This window comes from Vipera ursinii, assembly GCF_947247035.1.
Source record: "Vipera ursinii genome assembly, chromosome: 2".
NCBI classification, from domain to species: Eukaryota; Metazoa; Chordata; class Lepidosauria; order Squamata; family Viperidae; genus Vipera; species Vipera ursinii.
This window is the reverse complement of record NC_139513.1, coordinates 29,273,231-29,296,012: the sequence shown is the minus strand read 5'-3', so window position 1 is coordinate 29,296,012 and position 22,782 is coordinate 29,273,231. Positions and strand designations below refer to the sequence as shown.

General features: G+C 40.8%; 1 protein-coding gene across 1 annotated transcript in view; it reads left to right on the top strand.

Moving 5' to 3' along the window:
- CFAP20DC (CFAP20 domain containing) overlaps positions 1–22,782 on the top strand; it is a gene marked incomplete at its 5' end in the record, with an annotated part of 206,151 nt that overhangs the window by 58,137 nt on the left and 125,232 nt on the right. The window contains one exon of the mRNA XM_083353339.1: positions 16,713–16,827. Within this exon, the coding sequence (XP_083209465.1) occupies positions 16,713–16,827 (115 nt within the window). The remainder of the gene's footprint in view (positions 1–16,712; positions 16,828–22,782) is intronic.

The following is a 22,782-nucleotide window of genomic DNA, read 5'->3' as shown; positions in this document are numbered from 1 at the left end:
TACATATCAGCAAATTAACTCATTCACTTCCATTCTGACTGCTTGCATAAACAATTTCACATACAAAAATTCCATTTCATACTTTCTCCAGACAAACCATACATTGTTAAATAAGGCCTTTTTGTTTGGTGTTATCAGAGAGGATTTTGACCCTCTTCCAAGTCTTGGAAATAACACAGAACAACACAGACAGACATATATACACACATACTATTAAAACAATATTTATTTAAAACAGAACAAAACACACATATCAATTTGGGGTTTTAGGCCAAAACAATAATCCAAAGAGCTAGATTAAAAGAAAAAGATAGAAGAAAAACTTGGTTGTATTTCTTTGATTTTTCTTTTCTTTAGGTTTCAACAACAACTACTTTCCTATTCTTTGATTTGGTAGACCAGAATTGTCAATTTAGCTTGGCTCGGAGCCTGCCATGGGAAGCTAGATCTCAGACAAGTCCAGGCAGTTGAAATCAACAGGCGCGCCCCTGGACTTTACTGAGAACAGCTCGCCCCAAGAGGCTCTTTCAAGCCCCACATAAGCCAATTTTAACAGGAGTTATCCACAAAGTCTGAATAAGCCTGATTGGGACCTTGATAAACCTTTGCAAAACCTTCCTGTATCAAATTAAAAGCCTCCCTTGGGCTTTGAGCCTGTTGGTCATTAGTAATGAATTGTCCCGTGCCAAATAATTGATCCCTATTTACTCCTTGAGGTAATCCAGCAAGAATTTTTTCTCTATTTCTTTTTTATTTATATTCAGATTCCCAAACAAGATATTGTGATAGAGTCAAAACCATGTTAGCTTACCTATACTTATTAAAAATCCTTGCACATAGTTGATCAATTCATGATGCAAGGGAGTATACTCTTGGATTGGTTAACCTCCGGCTGCTGGTGCTGGCAAAAAATTAACAGGATAACAAGATGACAAATCTTCCATGTTCAACAGATTCTGGCTGAGCCTGAGGGGCTCAGCTGAGGTGCCCTGCTGAGTTTCTCCCGGCTGAATCCTCATAAGGAGGGGGAGCCGGAGAAACTGAAAAGGCTTAATGAAAAAGAGAATCAGTGAAAAGTTCAGAGGGGTTAGAAGCATTAAGAGGAAAAGAAATGTCCCGGAGGCATGAGCTGCAAGCATAAAGTGAACAAAAGGTGCCCCTTGAGTGGGTCGAGGAGGCGGAGGAGAGAGATTTGGAGAAGGAGGAGGAGGGAAGGGGGGAGGAGGGGGTTTAGAAATAGTAATGGCAACAAGCTCAGAGGCTTTTTCCTCTTTGTCGGGAGCAAAGAGAGGGACAGGCACAGCAGGGCAAAAAGAAAAGGCAAAAGGAAGATTCTCCGGAGGCAGAGCAGAGGGGGGGCAGGCACAGCAATAGGAGGAAGTTTCTCTGATTTTTCATAGGGTGGGGGCGGCACGGATGAAGGCGGAAGATCAGAAGAGTGATCAAGAGGTTTAGAGATAGAAGATGTCAGATCTAAAGGAGATGGCAAAAGTTTTAATGCTGCCATCACTGCTTGCCATGCGGACAAAATGTCAGCAGGTGCCCTGGGATGATTGTGAAGATATTTACCTAGCTTTTCCCAGGTTATAACAGACAAAGTGCCTGATTCCGGATAAGCCGGACAATTTTTGTTAATATATTGTAAAAGTTTTGTAAAAAGTCTCTTTCCTACAGGATGGACCATGGTGCCATTGTGTTTTTGAACAAAATTAGCCTTCTGCACTATATTAAAAAGTTCGTCTCTATGACCTGACGAAACTTTGAAAAGTGGGGAGCCCATTACTCACGATTAGAAGCCTTCTCCGAGGTGCGTGGTAACAGGTGTGCAGGCAGTACACCCCTGGACAGGAGTCGTACTGTGGAGTTGAAGCCGCGATCCAACGGACGAGCCCCCAGTTGTTGCGCTGAGCGACCGATCAGGGTTCTGGCCTCAACTCTTAGAGCCCCGTAACAGGGGTGAGAATTTAGAGGGACCCTCGCAAGGGTGAACACCTTGAATATGGAAGGATTTTGCCCTTTGCCACCGACCCAGTGTGCCGGACGTTCCAACGGTCACACTTGGGAACTGCGATAGCGCAGGAACAGAGTCCTAGGACAAACTGAGGCACCAACACAAGTTTGTTCAAGGTGAGAGAGCACAGAGTGCCCGGGGTGGATGGTGTTGCCCCCCCGAACAGCTTTGCACAGCACTCTATTTATTGAGCAGTTTCATCAGGGAGGGGGAAGTACACACATGAGAGAGCAACATATGGAAGGTCACAGGAAAACATAACTCATTGCATACAACTGCTAATGAATGGAGCAAAAGTCATCACAGGAAACAATAAAGCATAGCTTATCATATACAAATGCTAACAGAGAAGACAAGAGTTATCACAGGAAGGCATAACTTGAAAGGCAGGGCAAAGGTCATTACAGGAAACAATAAAGCATAGCTTATCGTATACAAATGCTAACAGAGAAGACAAGGGTTGTCACAGGAAGACATAACTTGAAAGGCATTTGAGGCAATTACAAGAGACATTATCACAGGAATGCAGAACTTTGTAACTTTCAATATAGGAATCAAAAAGGTCTTTTGGGAGTCTGGGATAACTACATATGGTTGAATGAGATTTTAGGACATTCTGTTAAATTGACTCCTGATACGTTTTTCTTAAGCTTAAAACCAGACAATCTGAATAGACCTGCATGGTATTTGATGTCGCATTTGTTAACGGCGGCACGGATTTTATGGGCTCAATATTGGAAGAATTTTGTTAGTCCTCCCAAGGATCTGTTAATCGAGAAATTTATTGATTGTGCGGAATTGGACCGTCTGACCATGCTGTTGAAAGATAAGGGGGATACAGATTATTATTTATCTTGGAGACCGTGGTATGAATGGTTGACAAAAAGGGATGGTTACAGGAAGGATTGATTCTACAATGTAACAGCAACTTGTCTAAATTATTAGAATGTTTATTATTATGTTGTGTATTTTTCTAAAAGAATTTTAATAAGCACTGTGATGTATTGTTATGATGTAGTTGTGGATGATTTCAATAAAATTTAGAGAGAGAGAGAGAGAGAGAGAGAGAAACACCTTGAACATGACCTGGAGTGGAGAAAGGGGTGGCAGATAACTGTTTGGTTACCTATTATTGACATTATTTGGGCAACCAGTAATTTTTGTGTAAATGGAATGGGCTGGCTCCATCTTAAAACAGCCTTATTTTCTGTGTCATGGCAATTTTGCCAAGTGCTTGTAAATGATAATCTCCTAATTAGTTCATGGAGAGCTTTATAGATATATATCTGCAGCAGTTTCTATATACTCCTCCGCTAATAAGTAGGGCTGAGCTTTGATGCTTTGATGCTATTTATCTTCTTCTTTTTAGCACTGTCAGTATGTGATACACGTTTCCTGAGATGGGAATGACAGTGTCCTTGTCCTATAACCTTAATATCAAAGTGAGGCACAAAGTATTAATGTTTGGCTTCCACAAATTGGCTTCTACAAGGGTTAGTCTTGTCTCACTGACCTAGATTTCTTTGGTCAACAGACGGGTAGATGATTGCTTTGATAGGTATCATATTCCTGAGTTTTCAAAGAAAACTCTGACAGAATTGTTCACAAAGGTCTCTCAAACAAACTTAGCAGCCATGAAATAAAGCAACAGGTGAGGTTATGGATTAGTAACTTGCTAAAGAATGAAATGTAGAAAGTAAAGAGTAGGAATAACTGGAGAGTTTGCAAATCAAAATAAAGGTCTCCAGGATCAATGCTGGAAGAGTCCAAAGTTCGGGATGAGCAGTGTGGTGACCGCATTTGCTGTCATGCCATACTGTTGAGATCAATAAAATGAAGAACTTTTTTGAACAACTTCAAAAAAATTATTTTTTAACTGAGTGAATGTGTTCCTAAATGTCAAAAGTAAGCTCCATGTAAGAAAGTGTAATACTATGCATATTAGCACCAAATTAATCAATAAATCCAAAATTTTACACATATATTTTGGGGAATTGAACTGGCAGTAATTGATGGGTAAAGGGACAGTAGCAGCTGTAACAAACAGTGATGATGCTAATTATGAAAACCTATGCAATGACTTCATGTAAATATTGTAAAATGTAACCTTATAGACAAGTTAGAAAATCATCTTTCCTGGTGGATAGCTTCATGAAAATGCCCAAACAAAATGCTATTGTTTTTGGTTTTTTAAAAAAAAGCAAATGCCTTCTTATGAACAATTAGGAAGGGTATTAGGGGAAAAAACATATAGCAACAACTTTATATTAAATCAATGTGAAAATGCCACTTAAGAGTAAACGTGTGGTTCTGGTGATCACGCTTGATGGATGTGGAAGAAAGGAGACAAAACCAGTTAAAGCATCTTCCCAGGGAGGAAAAATTCTACCTCTTTTTGTAACTACAGTAAAAGAGATCCTGTAGAGATATACACATATTACAAAAAAAAATGTGACTACAAAGAACATTTTGTTCTTCGGGGTATTGAAATTTAAGATCATCCTTTAAAACTAAGTTGATAAATTGGAGGTAATTACTAGACTGATAGCAAATCCCCTCTCTCTCCCCCCCCCTCGCTCCCTCCTTCCCTACTCACCCATCTTTTATTCTCATATTGCTGTATTATACTTAGTTTTTTTCATTGTTTATTCTATTGTTCCATTACTTCGCTACTGTTAAGTTTACACTTCTTTTCATTTCTCTGCTTTTATTGTAAGCTGCCTAGAGTAGCCCCAAGCAAGATAGGTGGCAAATAAATGTAACAAATAAATACATAAATAAAACTTATTAGAAAGAAATACTTATTTTATTGTTGCCGCATCAGGTGTGACAGGAGCCCCCAGTTTAGATACTTTCAAAAAGGGACCGGACATATTAATGGAAGTTTGGTCTGTCTACTAATGTTAATTAACTGCTTATTATTTAACTGTCAACACTAGTTAATTAACTAGTTTTAATTACTGTTTATTGCATCTTGATTTGGAGGTAGCTTCTGGACAGGTACCCAAGAACTATCAGCACCCTGCCGATTTTGGATTATTGTGTGGCAGAAATGCTGGATCGAAGTATTCTTCTTGGCCTGCTCCAGCAGAAAGGCTCATGTGTTTTTAAATGGAAATGATAACTTTAGCAAATACCCTGCCTTCCCTTATCCTTATTAACTGGCAAAATAATGTTCACAAAGTAAGGCTGTAACAAACCTTGACTGAGAGTAACTTTGAAATTATTAGATAACTCATTGGTGCCATTTGCTTTTTCCTGTTCTCTACTGCATTAGTACCAAACTGTTGTGAAAACAAAGCTGCAATCAAGATAGTTTGTCAGGATGCTACGATGTCAGGTTAGAACATGAAAATCTGCAAAAAGAGGGCTTGGCAAAACAATCACAGCAAATGATTTTTGCAAATGTGTGAACTCAATTTGGATATGTAATTATCCAAAGCAATTGCCATTTGGAAAGGTTGAAAATTGTAATTACATGCTTAGAAAAATAGCCCATGACCCAAGCCCACTCAGTTTCTAGAAGTTTTCATGTCAAACAAATAGAAAATTCAACTTCTACACTCAATTAAGTATGTGTTTGTTTTTAAATATCAAAAGAAGCTACTGAATATTAAACTACAAAATGTTTTAATTGACTTTTGAGATGTTCTACACAGCTTCCAGAGGAATAACTGTCCCAAATCAACTAGTGACTATTCATGCCCAGTGTAGATGGAGGGGCAGAGGGCTGGTGACTATTAGTTGGCATTCAGGACCCATCTGATTTACTTCTTGTGAAAGATGCTTCTGGTGATAACTACTTCGGAGGGGTAAGGGAGAGTAAGATTTGGCGGCACTGCTTTTGGGTGGTGTCCACTCTTGGGACAGTTTCCCTTGGAGATAACTTTTGCCACCTCTTTGATCTCTTAAGAAGCTGCTGAAAACTGAAATTTCCCAGAAACCGTTTGCTGAGTAAGAAGGCACAACTTTTTGATACTGTTGTGATTCTGTACCAGCCTGTGATCCTGGCAGCTGAGTCCGGGGAATCAAAGGAGGAGGAAGAGAGGCCTGGGGAGCCATCAGAGTCGGAGGAAGGCTCTGATGAGCCCCCAGATTTACAATCTGATGAAGAACCTGGCCCCTCCTGACCCAGATGTGCTGGGAAGCTGAGTCAGACTTTAAGGACGCACAGCTAGAAGACATTATAGATGCTCATAAACGCAGACAGGCCACATGGGTAGGACAGAGGGAGGCAATGGGGAGGCTCCAGGGGAGGAGGAGAAGGCATTGAGAAGCCCCGCCTTGGGGCTGCATAACAAAAAGCGAATGTGTGGGCAGGCTGGTTGCTGAAGGCAGCCGTTTGCAAAGGACTCCAGTTTCAGGAGATCATGTTTTGTTTGCTTTGCAGGTGAACTATTTCCTGTTTGACTTGTGCTCCATTTTGCTTTTGAACAATTCTCCACTGGAAACGTGTTGTGTTGCTTTTGTTTTTGGGACAATTATCAAGTCTGTAACTCAAATAAAAGGGGTTGGTTTTCCAGCCTACTTGTTAAAAGAGGGGTTTGTCTTTCTGAAGTAACAAGGACGGACATAGGCTGGGACAGAACAGATACCATTTCTATTCTTTTCTCTATACCAGAGATCCCCATCCCCCGACCTGCGTCCTGTTCAGAACTGGGCTGCAAAAATGATGGGCGAGTGCATGTGCTGCATTTGTGAAAACAGCGCTTACATGTGTGCATGCAAGATCATTCCTTCTCCTCCTCCCCCTCTGCTGGTCTGCCAAGACAGAAAGGTTGTGAACCGCTGCTCCATACCATCTTGCAATTAATCTCTTTTTTTTCTGCTTTTTAACTGCTTTTTAATTTAGCAACTTAGTTGCTTATTCATTTATGTTTACGGTGGCTGTTTTATCTGCTCATTTGTCGACTCAGTATGGGTGTGTGCTTGTGTGGTCTTGGTGGCTGAAGAGGGAAGTAAGTAAGTGAAAGGAGGAGTTCACTGGTTCTTGTTCACTATGAAGTGTGAATTTTTCATATATTTTTTTTAATTTTAATTCCATTTATATCCCGCCCTTCTCCGAAGACTCAGGGCGGCTTTACAAACTTAGCAGTAGCCTTCATTCTATGTATATGCCTGCTTATTAGGGCTTTCACACACACCCCCAATGCTTTGTGGCAGTATACAAGCAACAACAACAAATAGTTATAAGCAGGCAGTACTAGGGAGATGTGGGTGGAGATTCCTCTTCCCTTATTTCTAAATGTTATTTCCAAGTCATGTGAAATGCCTTTCCACGCCTTCCCACTAGAGCAGGGGTAGGCAACCTCGGCTCTTTTATAACTCATGGACGTCAACTCCCAGAATTCCTGAGTCAGCATGCTGACTCAGGAATTCTGGGAGTCGACGTCCATGAGTCATAAAAGAGCCGAGGTTGCCTATCCCTGCACTCGAGTCACAAGCTGCAGAACTTGTCAGAGGCCTTGCCTTTTATTCCTTTTTGCATTTCCCTGTCCACCCTCCGGTCTGAAGATTTTACTTGTTTGTAGCCCCAGAATCAGTAAGAACATCCCGGCCTGTGACTCCTGCCTAAAGAAAACTTCAGGAAGAGCATAGAAATCAGGAGAACAGTTGGACTGTAGGGACTGAAACACACAGAAAGAATGTGGGTAGTCCTTGACTTACGACCACCATTGAGCCCAAAATTTCTGTTGCCAAGTGAGGCATTTGTTAAGTGAGTTTTGCCCCATTTTTACGACCTTTCTTGCCACACTTGATAAGTCAATCACTGCAGTTGTTACGTTAGTAACACAGCCCTTAAGTGAATCTGGCTTCCCCATTGACTTTGCTTGTCAGAAGGTCTCAAAAAGTGATCACATCACGCCGGGACACTGCAACCATCATAAATATGAACCAGTTGCCAAGCATATGAATTTTGATTATGTGACCGTGGGGGACGCTGCAATGTTTGTAAATGTGAAAAAAGGTCGTGTCACTTTTTTCAGTGCCATTGTAAGTTGTAAGATCACCTTTAGTCAGTGAACAGTGAAAGAATATTTTGTCTCATCCTTTCACTCCTTCATTTCCGTCCAGTGCGCTCCCACAGAGAGGGCCTCCTAAGGGTGCCGCCGTTCGGAGAATGCCGTCTGGTGGCTCCCAGGGGGAGGGCGTTCTCTGTGGGCGCGCCTGACCTATGGAACCGTTTACCGGTTGAGCTCCGGATGGCTCCCGACCTGCGCTCCTTCCGACGCGACCTAAAAACACATCTGTTTAAGCAATCCGGTCTGGTCTGATGGGTTCTTTTGTAATTATTATCTTAAGGTAACTATCTCCTACATTTGGGCTAAATTAGGGTTTAATTTATTTTCATAGGGTTTAATTTATTTTCAATATCTATATTTGTACATTCTATTATTTATGTCACTGTTCACCGCCCTGAGTCCTTAGGGAGAAGGGCGGTATACAAATCAAATAAATAAATAAATAAATGTCTGCCCATCCTCCACGATCACCACCATCACACAAATTTTCCAGCCAGCAACCAATTCCCACATCCTGCCAGGAGGCTGTAGCTACAATTTATAAACTTCTTTTGACTAAGTAGTAATGAGCAGAATATGGGCTATCTGTCTGGAGTGGGATTCTTTGTTTCCCCTGGCCTAAGCCGCTTGATTTCTGGCTTAAGTGAAGCAGGAAGCAAACTGAAACATTGCCCATTCTGGCTTGCAATAGTTTCAGTGGACTAAGAAGAAGTCATAATTAGTCCACGGAGGGTAAAAGAAACAGAAGGTATTTTTTTTTTCTAAGACAGAGAGCAATGTGTGTCTCTGCCCCAAAGAGATATGGCAGTGCCCTCCCTGCCTTTAAGCTGCAAGCCTTGTCTGAAATCCCCAGAGAGTTTTGTGGCACTTAAAAGACTTAAGAGGTTTATTTTACATGAGATTTTGAGGATAGCATTTTGCTTCATTACCGAGGGGGGGGGGAAATAACGGTATGTCAGAAATATGAGACTTACAACCATTAGTTTAGTGACCATTTGAAGTTACATCAGTAATGAAAAAAGTGACATATGTTCGGTTTTCACATTTATGACTATTGCAGCATCCCCATGGTCACATTATCAAAATCTGGGCGGTTGGCGACTGACTCGTATTTATGACCGTTACACTGTCCTGGGGTCATGTGATCCCCATTTATAATTTCCCTGCCGACTTCCGACAAGCAAAGCCAATGGGGGGGAAAGTAAAATTTGTTTAATGACCACGTGATTCACTTAACAATTGCAGCGATTTGCTTAACAACTGTGGCAAAAAAGGATCATAAAATGGGGCAAAATTCACTTAACAACTGCCTTGCTTACCAATGGAAATTTTAGGCTCAGTTGTGCGCATAAGTCAAGGACTACCTGTATAGATAAAACCTGTGCTGCTAAATTAAACTTTCAATCATCAGCATTCGAAGTACATTTTTGAATAAATTTATAAACGTGTATTAGCTTACTTGCATGAATAAATATGACATTCAGTGAAACTTTATGCCAGTCTTACAGTCATGAACAGATTGTTCATCTGCAACAGGTCACCTTATAAGCCCAAGAGCAAAATGGAATGGATACCTGCCAATAAATTAAGGAAGAGAAGCCAACAAAAATTAATTAGAAACATAAATAGCTGAAATCTTAGTTATAAATAAGCTGCTCCTGGAAAAGGTTCATTAGTTAAACATTGTGCACATTTATATTCATTACAGGGCTTTATCCATATTGGACAAATTAAAAACTGTTTTGCAGATTACATATTTGATTCTGTATCATCTGGCACAGTTTTCTAGAGCTTGGCTAAAGCGGTCATCTTTTTATAAAATCGAACGTACAGAATAGTTTAAACTTGGAGAAACTGGCATTAGGATAATCTATTCAACATATTTTGAGTCTTCTATTAAGAAGACCTGCTCATTGAGCGGGTCACCAGTCTATTGACGTCAAATGGCCGTAGCGTTTCTAAATGTCCCGCATTTCTTCGCGTGCTTGCAGGATCAGAAGTTGTTTTTTTTTTATTCATGGTCGCTCCCTTGGTGAGCGTATACACATCAGGGAGCCGATTACTCAGCCACAGTTGTTTTGTACCTCCCCCCCCTTCTTTGGTCGAACCTGAGATCTCCTATTCTAGCTCTGACAACATCGGCAGTTTGGCCAATGAAAGCTAAGTGTTTTGCATATTAAACAGTATGTTTATTTTTCTATGCTGGTGCTTGATTCTTTTCTTTCTAACATGCACACACCCAGGATTCGCATTTTTAGTCTTATTAAGGATGGATAGAGTGCGTCACCACTCTGTTTGTTTCAACCGGCTGTATTCTTTCGAGTCGCCTCGCATTCGTTCCTATGGAGTGTGATTTTCTCTCGAGTGTCTGCTGTTGGAAGGGGATTACTATCAGTCCTATTAGCTACAGTCATTGCTCTTGTCATTGCCCGTGTTTTCATGCTGAAGGCTCTAAGTAGTTGTTCTTCCTCTTTTTTACATTCTGCTGTTGGGGGGTGATTGTGTAATTATGCAGTTCTGGTCTTGGTTTGATGGAGCGCTCTGTGAGTGCTCACGTTGTTTGCATTCACATCGTGTATGCCGCTCCTCTTCCCATCCCCTGAGGGCTTGATACACAAGGGGGAGATCAATATTCCGATTGATCGAGGAGTGGTCAGAGAACCAACGTTCCTTAAATAATCGTCCCCCTTGGGGTTATCACAGGTGATCGCCTCAGCCCCCACCAGAATGAAGGTGTGATTGTATGTGGTCATGTGTGCCCACATCTGTGAGTGTTGTTCTTGTCTTTTAATGGCAAGCTTGTGTTCGTGTACTCTGGTCCTCAGTCGTTTTGCAGTCTCCCCAATATAATTACAATGGCAGTTTTCACATGCCATCCTGTATATGACTGAGGACTTCTCTTCATTAGGGAGTGGATCTTTGGGGTGTATGATACAAGCCCACAAGGTCTGTGGGCAACACCAACCTTGTAAGGGGCCAATATGCACACCGTGGCTTCGGATACACCGTGAATGTAAGGCAGTGTTATCCCTGCCATCGAGGTCTTTTCATGCTGGTAGCGGGCAGGTTCACCTGATCTACTGTATTGCCTGATAAAATTTGGTGGATATCCATTGCTCCTGCAGACACGATAGAGGCGGCGCCTTTCTTCCTTTTTTGCCTTGCTCGTGCTGCAGTGCACGTCCACATGCTTAAAAAGCATTCTAATACAGATGACCTTGTGAGTCGTGAGGTGATTGCTCTTGTAATGGAGTATCCTGTCCATATGAGTGGATTTATGGTAAACAGACGTGTGGAGGGAGCTGTCAGATTGGCGGTTGACCAGTACGTCTAGAAAGGCCAGAGCCCCAGCGGATGTCAGGATAGATGGAATTAAGTTCGTAGGTCCGCAGGACCTAGCACTAGCGGTAATTAAGGACTGCTTACAACAGCATGGGGTGGGGCGGCATCATGATTCACTTAGTAATGAAGACCTCCTACAGCTGATGACCCTATGCCTGAAAACATTTTTTACATTTCAAGGCACCATTTACGAACAGGTGAAGGGCACCCCTATCGGGTCCCCCATCTCCGGTGTCATCGCAGAGGTGGTCGTGCAGCAATTGGAGACCGGGATAATGTCCACGTATCATCCCACGTTTTAGGTGAGATACGTGGACGACACTTTTGTGGTCATCAAGAGGCAGGACAGGCTGATGAGCGAACCTAATGAGCTCTCATGAAACCTTAAAGTATTACTTGTGTAATCCTTTAATTACTTCAGGTTTCTTGGCTAATTTCAGTGTTAAATTTTTACAACATTCTAATTTCAAACAAAATGCAGTCAATGATAATAATGTGTTTTTCTTCTAGATATAACCTTGGGTTTTATTTAATATTTATTTGAGAAAATAAAAATATATACAATTGAATTATGGAGCATTGTTTTAAAAAGTGCCCGTTATCAGGAAAGAAAAAGCAAATAGAAGCTAACACTGTCAGATACTCACTATCTTGTGAGCCAGAAAAGATGGCAGGGAATATTGTTATTTTGCGATTAGTCTAGTCCACAGAGACAGCATTTTGTGGAAAGGCCTTTTAAGTGTCTACTGTATCATCTCAGAATATTAAATATGCTCCTAAAGTTTCTAATGAAATCCAAACTTCCATAGAAATTGTAGTAGTTTGAGAGGACAGAAAGTAAAAACAGAAAAGAAAGACAAAGAAAAGAGTGATCAAAGAGAAGATGCTGTTTTAGAGAATACGCTTGAGTGAGTTAACAAGGACAGCTGTTAGCATTTTAAAGGGGAATTGGAAAGGGGAGACCCCAACTAATTTTTAGTTTAAATGAAAAATATATATTTGGTAACCTGTGGTCTTGGGGGGAAAAGAAGAAAAAAAATCAAAGTCTTCAGCTGATCTCAAAAAGCTGATCTCTTAAATATGCTCAAAAAATTCTAATAAAATCTAAAACTCCAATACTTGAAACCAGGGATGTTGAAGATAATTTGGCGTTCAAAAACTTTATTCATGTCCTTAGGAAACAAAAGAAAAGATGGGCAGGAAGCTGCAGTTGTGATCCACAATTTTGTGGATCACATTGTGATCCACATCACAATGTGTGTGATGCTGTCTGAAAACAACTTATCATATCTTTGCAGAAACCATAATTGTAGTGGTCCTTCAAAAAAGAATAAAATATTGGATATTAGAAAAAACTTCAACTCCCCCCAATGAAAAAGAATTAAAATAAGATAACATTCAACAAATTGCTAGAAATACTGGCTCTCCAGAAGGAAGAGAAGGCCAATGAATGAATATGAATATTTGAAGCAAGAGATGTTGAAGATATTTTGCACCACTGGTACACAAAAACAGTTTTCATGTCCTTGTAAAAAAAATGGTACAGTCTTAAGGGGAAGAAAACAAAAAGGTAATTGTAAGGGACAGAAGGAATGATATTGAAGAACAGAGGAAGCAACCCAGCCAAGACAACAGATAATACTGTAGAAACATACAGATATGTAACCCAAGTAAGCGTCTCACATGAGACCATTCCTACTTCTGATAAAGATAAAGGCAGTGGGGAGGTTCATGCAGACTTGCAAGATTCTGTTACTGTAAGCATATAATAAAAGTAGCATTAGCAATCATGATCACAAAGACTGATAAAATATATCTAGGTTAAGCATGTGGGTATATTGGTAAAATGGGCCTACTTGACCAAGCATTGAAAAAATGGGAACAGTTTTGGCATGGTCTTCATTATATTCTAAAGTTCACAGCATGAGAAGATTAACATGAACTCCAAGTTCAGAGAGACAATTATGGTTTAATAAATCTGGTCACATGCCTTCCTTAATTAAAATAAAGCAATTGAAGGATATAGTTTATTCACAAGGCATAAATTAAGCAATAGAAGGGAAACAGATGTTGCATTCTATGTCAGAAATATATATACCTGCTCAGAAATCCAAATGAATGAACTTGATAGTGTAGAATGCATCCATCTTAAATAGCTCCCTTTTTACAACCCTGTAATCCAGGGGTGTCAAACTCAATTTCATTGAGGGCCGCATCAGCATTGCAGTTGCCCTCAGGGGGCCAGGTGGGTATGGCCAGGGTAGGCGTGGTCTACTGGGTGGGCGTGGCTAGAGTGTGTATGGCCTACTGGGTGGGCATGGGCAGCTCTACATCGTTCGCATCAAGGGTGCCTATGGGGGGCCTGGGCAGGAGTGGGACAGATCTGAGGGTCTCTGGCAGAAGGAGGGTCTCTGGGCCAGGGCCAAGGCAGTGGGGGCCATTCCCTCACTGTTTCCAGGATGGCTTCACGGGCCGCATGAAACCACTTTGCGGGCCGGATCCGGCCCCCGGGCCTTGTGTTTGACATGTCTGCTGTAATCCCTTAATTTGGGGTAGTCTGGGCAGCTGGATGGAGCTGATCAGATAACTTTCTCAAAATCAATAATGTAGTTGTATACTATCATCCACCTAACAAAACAGAAGATATGAATGTATTAGCCCTGAGAGCAGACCTGTTCAGGAAACAGACACTGCAAACACCACAGGGACACTACTCTATTGTTATAGGGCGTAATGACAGAATATTGAAAACCTGTCAGAGTATCCCTTTGCCCCTATTTATACCGAACAGGACAAGGCAAGGCTGTTCTGTGTTTATTTTTCACACTTCCTGTTTCTAAGGATATTTATATATCTTTGTTAAGGTTATCTCCAAATTCCTATACAGAATCCGGCTTTCCAGAAGATCTTCCAAAGAAGCATAGAGCATTAGTGATTGGAGGTATTAATTACTGTCAGTTTCTGTTGAGAAGTGACTTTTGCCCCACTTTATGACCTTGCCATAAACCTTGCAAGGCAGTTTACCAAACATCCAGACCCCAGTTTCTTATTCAAAAGACCACTTCTTGATAAGACTATTAAACAGTCCAGAAAAAAAACAACAACATCAATGATATCAGAAGCTGCCTGGCAGAGTCACTTCATAGTTTTTGGATTAAGTCATTCATTAAGGCAATCAAAGTAGCTTCAATACGATATCCCAGCTGAAATCTCATAGAAAATGGATTCACATAATCGCACCATTGAGATGCACCTGGGGGGGAATGAAATCTGATTTTACAGTTTTCCTGAGTCTTCATCAAAGGTCTTATTACGTCTACGGCAGCAAGACTTTTAGTAGCGCAATATTGGAAGAAGGAGGAACTGCCTACTATAGAAGAGTGGACTTTGAAAGTTTCCAACTTGGCGGAAATGGCAAAGATTTCAGCATATTTGAAAGAACAATCGCAACAGAGATATATTGTGGAATGGAGAAGATGGATCGAATATATTCAGAATAAATATGGGACTAAAAAGTTTCATTTAGCATTTGAATAAGTATTAGTTTTATATGATGTATTATTAGTTATTTATTATTTGTTAGTAATATAGTTATGTTTAAGGGGAGTTAAAGTGCGATAGAATTTAATGTTTTTTTTTAGCTCGTTAGCATATTTTAGCTTAAGTTTGTAAAGTTTATACCCTGTATTCAGCTCTGGGAAGTCGGGGGGGAGGGTAAGGGGGAGGGGGAAGGAGGGAGTTTTTCTTTTTAAAAAAATGTATTGTAAAACTTTTCAATAAAAAAGGTCTTATTACATCTAGGGAGGACTAGGGAGCCAACACATTTCTCTTGTAATGAAACTTGTTCATCTCCATTAACCTGGTAGATTTGATATGTCCACATTGTAATTATTCCCTTGGCTTGCTCCATTTTGCTTTTTTCTCCTCAAAATTCCATTGCATGGGAGTCTTCATTGGCTACATTGGCTCTCACTCCTGCTTAAAGGATTGTCTATGGAGATTCTCAGTCATCCAGGTCATGGTTGTCCCAAAGGTGCTTCTTCAAAAGGCACCTGGACTTCCTTTGTTTTTCTTTGAAGATGTTTCGCTTCTCATCCAAGAAGCTTCTTTAGTTCTGACTGAATGGAGGACAATGGAAGGATTTATATTCTGTATAGTCATCTGGTCATTAGCAGTCTTTCTGAGAGTCATTGAGTCCACTTGGAGGCTTATCTGTGCTCGGAGAGTCATCTGAATAGTGTAAATGGGTGTGGAGCCTTCTTGGAACTGCTGAAAGGACTGTGTTGTAAACAGGAGATAGTGGTGTCATAGCATTTCCCCTCTGTTGAAAGAGGATTGTTCAGTCTTAATGAAGATGGCATCTTTGACCCTTCTTTCAAACCAGCGATCCTTTCTGCCCAGAATGTGGACTTCTATGTTGTGTCATGCATTTAAAGGGTTATTTTTCTATTTTTTCGATAAGCTGTCCCAAGAATACTGCTACCTACCAACTGGTAACCTTTAGACTAAGAAACAGCACTTTTAGCTTAGATATCCAAAATAAAGGAAAATATTCTGATTGCTAAGACTTTCCTGAAATTGTTTATCAGAAAGAGAAAAGCAAGCAATAGGAATTGCTAACCTGATGAAAAAGGGAACTTAATAAACTTATAAGTCAAAAACTTTACATTCTGGTAGAATAGAATTTTCCAGTTTTGAAATTAGAAATTTAGCTAGTTTGAAATTTTTGGAAACAAAAAACAGCATATTAGGAGACAAAACTGTGACTGTAGCCAGTTAGTGATGTTCAGATATAGTTTCTCAAGCAATATTGGAGAACAGCTTAAATGGCAGTAAGCATGTGGGTTTTGTGTTTGGAAGTAGGTGATCAGAAGAGGAAACTTGACATGTTAATGTTTTGCATCTATTTTTAAACAAAGCCCCTATGATATTACAGATGCATTTTTAGAAAATGAAAACATATAATGATTTTCCTTTTTAGAGATGCAATAGCATTTTCCAAGATTACACAGGCTTGTGGTTTCTCAATTCATGTAAATTGAAGTCTTTCGTAAGTTTGAAATGCTATGGAAATCAAGTGAAGAGTGCATAGCGTTGAAATAAAATTAACATGTAAAGTGATTTTATGTATTCAGCTTGAAGCGACTATGAATTTGAGAAAGAAATCTCATTACTTATCTTGTAGAAGGATAATATTTAACTTCTACATTTGCTGTCCTTGATATAAAGCTTTTACATGTGAATGATGATTTTCTGTGGCTGCCCAGAGAGAAAGCTTTTTGAATTGAGGGAGATCAATTTCTATCATCTCTGTTCTCACCTTTTTTCTCTTGCAGGATAACTGATTTAGGAAATATTAAAAGAAGATTGTATTTATCGACGATTCACAAAGAATTGTCTGTAACCCCTCTGCATGCAAAAATCCCTCTCTTTATGATCAAACGCAAAATTGTAAGTATATTTCCTTCCTTGTTCAAATGATTATTGTCATGTACTTTCTACTTTCTATTGCAATGCTTAAATATTTGGTCATTCCTACAGTGATCCAGCATATCATGATTACCAGAAATTGTCTTTCTGGTTAATTTCACATATTTCTTCAGAATTAATAGTACAGCAATGCACCCAATGTAGTACAAACTGGATCATCATTAGACACTTCTGTGGCATGAAGATTAAGTAGATTCGTGGAACACGAGATCAGTCATGAATCATACAATCATACTGACATGAATCATACTGACAATTTCCAGGTGCTGTTTGTTCAGCCCATTTCTATTCAGTGGATGAGAACCAAAACACAATTTCATGCCAAGCATTGCAATAATGCTTTGTTGTTAATTCTGTGTGCATAGCACCTTAACTGCTTGATTTAAGTAAAAAGATATGATAGAAATTAAATAAAAAACATTGAACAAGGTATGCCAAATATTATAAGAATTAGAAAAAATGATCCTGTACTATGATGATTTGGTTATCTCTGCAATTACATCACTAGCAATTAATTCCAGCTAGAACTAGTACATTTCCAGACTTCTGTGTGAACCTTTGGGGTGAGGGGGGGGGTAAGGAAAACCAAATAGAGTTCTTAGATTCATATATATAAGGAAATAAGCTTCAGATTTAATTTACAAAATTACGATATCCTGGAAATCATTAATTTCATTTCATTCAAGCAATCTGTAGTAAAAACAGCTATTATTTACTTAGTGACTGCAGTTGGTCCAGCAACGTGGTTGCTAAGCAGCACAGTAACTGAATGAAATATCACAGGACCACAACAGGCTTATAACATCACTTCCACTGGGGTCAGCTTCTCTTGCATGCATTATGTCATTAATTATCATATCCTTTGCTGATGGTATCCATGTTTTCGGATATCCAGATATTCGGATATCATGTTTTTTGGATAGTTTAATGAAGAGAAGGACGAGGGGGAACACGAACGCAGTGTTCCAATATCTCAGGGGTTGCCACAAAGAATAGGGAATCAAGCTATTCTCCAAAGCACCTGAAGGCAAGAGAAGAAGCAATGGATGGAAACTAACCAGAGAGAGACGCAACCTAGAACTAAGAAGAAATTTCCTGTCAGTTAGAACAATTAATCAGTGGAACAACCTGCCTCCAGAAGTTGTGAATGCTCTTTAAGAAGAGACTGGACAACCATTTGTCTGAAATGGTATAGGGCACAGGTCGGCAACCTGCGGCTCCCAGCCGCCCGGTGCGCGCGCACCTCTTCCAACGGGCAGTGGTGCGCGCGCACCTCTCCAAATGGAGAGTGGCACCGCCCGTTTGGAGAGGTGCACGCGCACCTCCCCGAATGGGCGGAGGTGCGCGCGCACCTCCCCAAACCTTTGGAGAGGTGCGCGCGTACCTCCGCGCGAATGGGCAGCGGTGCCGCTCTTTCAGGAAGCTGCCGCAGCCCGTCTGTGAAGCTGCCGAAAGCGGCAGCTTAGCAGACGGGCCGCGGCAGCTTCCTCAAAGAGCGGCGCCCCTGCCCATTCCGAGAGGTGCGCGCGCACCTCTCCGAACGACCGGAGTTGCGTGCGCACCTCCCCAAACCTTTGGGGAGGTGCGCGCGTACCTCCACGCGAAGGGGCAGTGGTGCCGCTCTTTGAGGAAGCTGCCGCGGCCCATCTCTGAAGCTGCCGAAAGCGGCAGCTTAGCAGACGGGCCGCGGCAGCTTCCTCAAAGAGCGGCGCCCCTGCCCATTCCGAGAGGTGCGCGCGCACCTCTCCGAACGACCGGAGTTGCGCGCGCACCTCCCCAAACCTTTGGGGAGGTGCGCGCGTACCTCCGCGCGAAGGTGCAGCGGTGCCGCTCTTTGAGGAAGCTGCCGCTTTCGGCAGCTTCCTCAAAGAGCGGCGCCGCTGCCCCTTCGCACGGAGGTACGCGCGCACCTCCCCAAAGGTTTGGGGAGGTGGGCGCGCAACTCCGGTCGTTCGGAGAGGTGCGCGCGCACCTCTCGGAATGGGCAGGGGCGCCTCTCTTTTTGAGGAAGCTGAGACGGGCCGCGGCAGCTTCCTCAAAGAGCGGCACCGCTGCCCATTCGCGCGGAGGTACGCGCGCACCTCCGGTCGTTCGGAGAGGTGCACGCGCACCTCTCGGAATGGGCAGGGGCGCCGCTCTTTATGGAAGCTGCCACGGCCCGTCTGCAAAGCTGCCGAAAGCGGCAGCTTTGCAGACGGGCCGTCGCCGTCGGGCAACCGGGAACCGGTTCCATCTCATTTTTAAAAAAATGGCAGCCGCGTGCGTCCGCGCATGCGCAAAAAACCTTTTTGCGCATGCACGTGCATGGACACACGCACGCGGCTCCCTCTTTTTTTAATTTGTGATGGAACCGGTTCCCAGTGGCTCTTTTTCTTTTTTAGGTTGCCGACCCCTGGTATAGGGTTTCCTGCCTGAACCAGGGGGTTGGACTAGATGACCTCCAAGGTCCCTTCCATCATCATCATCATCATCATCATTATTAAATCAAATATGAATATTTGTGTCATATAATCCCCCAGACTATTTACATATGCAGTGTTTTCTTGCAGAGGTAATTTTGGGATATTGTTTTCTTCTTAAAGGAAAAAAAAAACATCCAGGAATAAGAATAGCTGTTTGTTTTTTGAAAATTGAAATTGGTATGTTTTATGCATCCCTTAGAAATCTTATCAAATTAATAAAGTGTCTAATTTTTTAATCTCTTTTCTACAGTCAGTTAGAAGTCAGGAATTAATTTAGCTATGTTTTTAATTTTTACTGCAGATTTTGTTCTGAATTAATCCTATACAATATAAACATGTCCCTTCATTTCAGTCATAATAGTTTCCTTTTTTGTACTCAAAAAGCAAAAGCAAACATTTTAATCCTTACCTTTGATATGTTTTGGTCCCAGCCAGTGAAATCTGTTGAGGTTTAAAGCAATGACAGTAATAAATAATGATCCAGGAAGATGAATTTCTGTGCTCCTAATAGTTGTGTTTCTGAAAACCAGGGGGAAGATGAAACAAACAAGTAAACAAAATGCTCCAAGAAATGTATTGATTTTTGCTACTGGAACCTTTTTCCCCCCATTAAATTAATAATAGGGGGCAAACATCCTTAGTTGAATAAAACATTATGTAATGTAAATACTGTAACTTATATTTTACTTCTCTAAAATAGATTGGAATGTACTTCTGAAACACATTAAATTAACTGTTTCAGTTTCGATTCCTGCAGCTTATAATGTATGTTTGATTAACTATAGAAACCAAATTTTATAAATATAAAAGCATACTCTAGGTTGGGGTTTTCAAACTTTGTGGTGCTTGACTACCTGAAAAGAATACATGTAACCCTCCTATGAATAGAAGAAATTACCTTCTTGTTGATCCTAATTAGTGTGCCAGGTATCAGTTTAATATGAGATTCTAGAAAGTGTACAGAAAAGAGCAACAAAGAGGATTGGGGGACTGGAGGCTAAAACATATAAGGAATGGTTACTGGAATTGGGTATGTGTAATTTAATGAAGAAAAGGACTGGGGGTGATATGATGGCAGTCTTCCAATATCTCAGGGGTTGCCACAAAGAAGAGGGAGTCAAGCTATTCTCCAAAGCGCCTGAAGGCAGGACAAGAAGCAACAGATGGAAACTAACCAAAGAGAGAAGTAACCTAGAACTAAGGAGAAACTTCCTGACAGTTAGAACAATTAACCAGTGGAATAACCTGCCTCCAGAAGTTGTGAATGCTCCAACACTGGAAGTTTTTAAGAAGAGACCGGACAGCCATTTGTCTGAAATGGTCTAGGGTTTCCTGCCTGAGCAGGGGGTTGGACTAGATGACCTCCAAGGTCCCTTCCAACTTTATTATTATTATTATTATTATTATTATTATTATCATCATCATCATCATCATCATCAAATGGATTCCTTATTCCATTGCTTTTCGTCTTTATACATGCCATGCCAGGGCCCTATCAAAACTTGGACTCTGTTGTTTTGCCCAAACGGTGTAGGACTGAGTTCTGACATTAAACCAGGTTTCTCAATACACCTTAAAATCAGATCATTTATAGAATTCTGGCTTGCACAAATAAAACTGGATCACCACATGGAGGTGCACAACTGCCGTGTCCAACATTCCAATTTGGGAATGTTGCTTAATTGTGCCATGCAAGAGACGATACAAAATCTAAATTAGGGCCTTCTAAATCAAGTCATGAAGTGATCTAATTCCTTTAGATCAGGGGTGTCAAACTCCTGGCCCATGGGCCAGATGCGTCATGGCGAAAACATGCCCACCCCATTGCCAGCAATGGAAAAAAAGTTGCAATATGTCGCGACACATCATGTGATGTTGCGAGTTTGACACCCCTGCTTTAGATGAAGGAAGGAAGAAGAAAAGTAATCACTGGCTACAATGAGTGCCATATATAATTTTCCCTTCCTGTGCACTTTTAACACTTAGCTTTATAGAAACACATTTATGAGAGGTTAAACCAAAGATCTGATACTGGTCAAGGTATCAATTCATAAATAAGTCAGTACCTGTGGGGAGGGTACAGCCAAAGGGCAAAATATCTTTATTATCTTAATGTATCCTTCATAAGACCAGTGTTTAGAATTCAGTATTGCAGGCTAATTCTGCCAGCAGTTCAATTCTGACTGACTCAAGGTTGACTCAGCCTTTCATCCTTCCAAGGGCGATAAAATGAGGACCTAGCTTGTTGGGGGCAATAAGCTGACTCTGTAAACTGCTTAGAGAGGGCTGTAAAGGACTACAAAGCAATATATAAGTCTAAGTGCTATTGCTAATGCTATCATGGTGTGAATAATACCTAAAAACTACCTAAAACTAAATCTACCTTAAAACAAATAGTTCCCTTCCTTTGAAGCAAAGTACAGCTGAATCTTGTGGATTGGAAACCTCCAGGAAAAACTAAAATTGTAGGTAAAACTGAGAAACTGGGGGGGGGAACCAAAAGTTAGATATTGACAACCACTTGCTCATTGGTGTGAAGAAAAATACATATATGTGTTCCTGAAGTCACCAAGAGTCAGTCTTACCTTGAAGGAGAATTGGTTTTAATTACATCCTGGGGAAAAATCTTACACAGGAAAAAAAACAGATAATCCAAGAATTGTATTATGTTCATACATATGTTCATATATTTGATTAGTGGCTTGACCTCATCATTTTGGCAGATTCTGGAAAGATGTATTCAGACCATCCCTATAGCCATTATAGCCATTGAGAGAACATGGATGGTTAATTAGGAACAACTGATACATCAGTGTATCTATTGGAAACATTTGGAGTCATGGCTTAAGCGATCACCAAACCCTTTTACACCTGGTCGGTTATTTAAAAGTGATAGAAAAATTAGCCTGTTCTGTAAGTGGAGTTTCAGCAGAGCACATCAATAAGAACAATGGCACACAGACGTTTATAGTAATCTGGGAAACTACCTTGGGGATTATGGGACCAAATGGTCCCTTAAAACCTCATTGGAGGAGTTGGCAAACCAATTATTAAAATAACATTTCACTGATGTGGAATTTCTACATTATTATGTAAACTATAGCTCTAGATCCACAATTACCATTCCTTTTCAGAGCAGGACCTGTGGCATATTTGGAATAAATGAATTTAGATATCATAGCTGACACACCTAACTTGGTTGATTTTAAGAACCTGATAGTAAGCCATCTCAGAATAGCCTTGTAAGTAGCTGAAGGAAAATGAGCTCAAATTTCACCAAAAATAATCAGTTCCAAAATAATTAGATTTAAAAAAACCCTGAACAACCAAGACATCAACCTTAAATTAAAATACTTAATTTAATGGAATTACATAGATACCAGTGAATTATCCTCTTTTTTCTTGCATGATATCAAACCCATTATGCACTAACTCTGTACCTTGGTGCTATTTA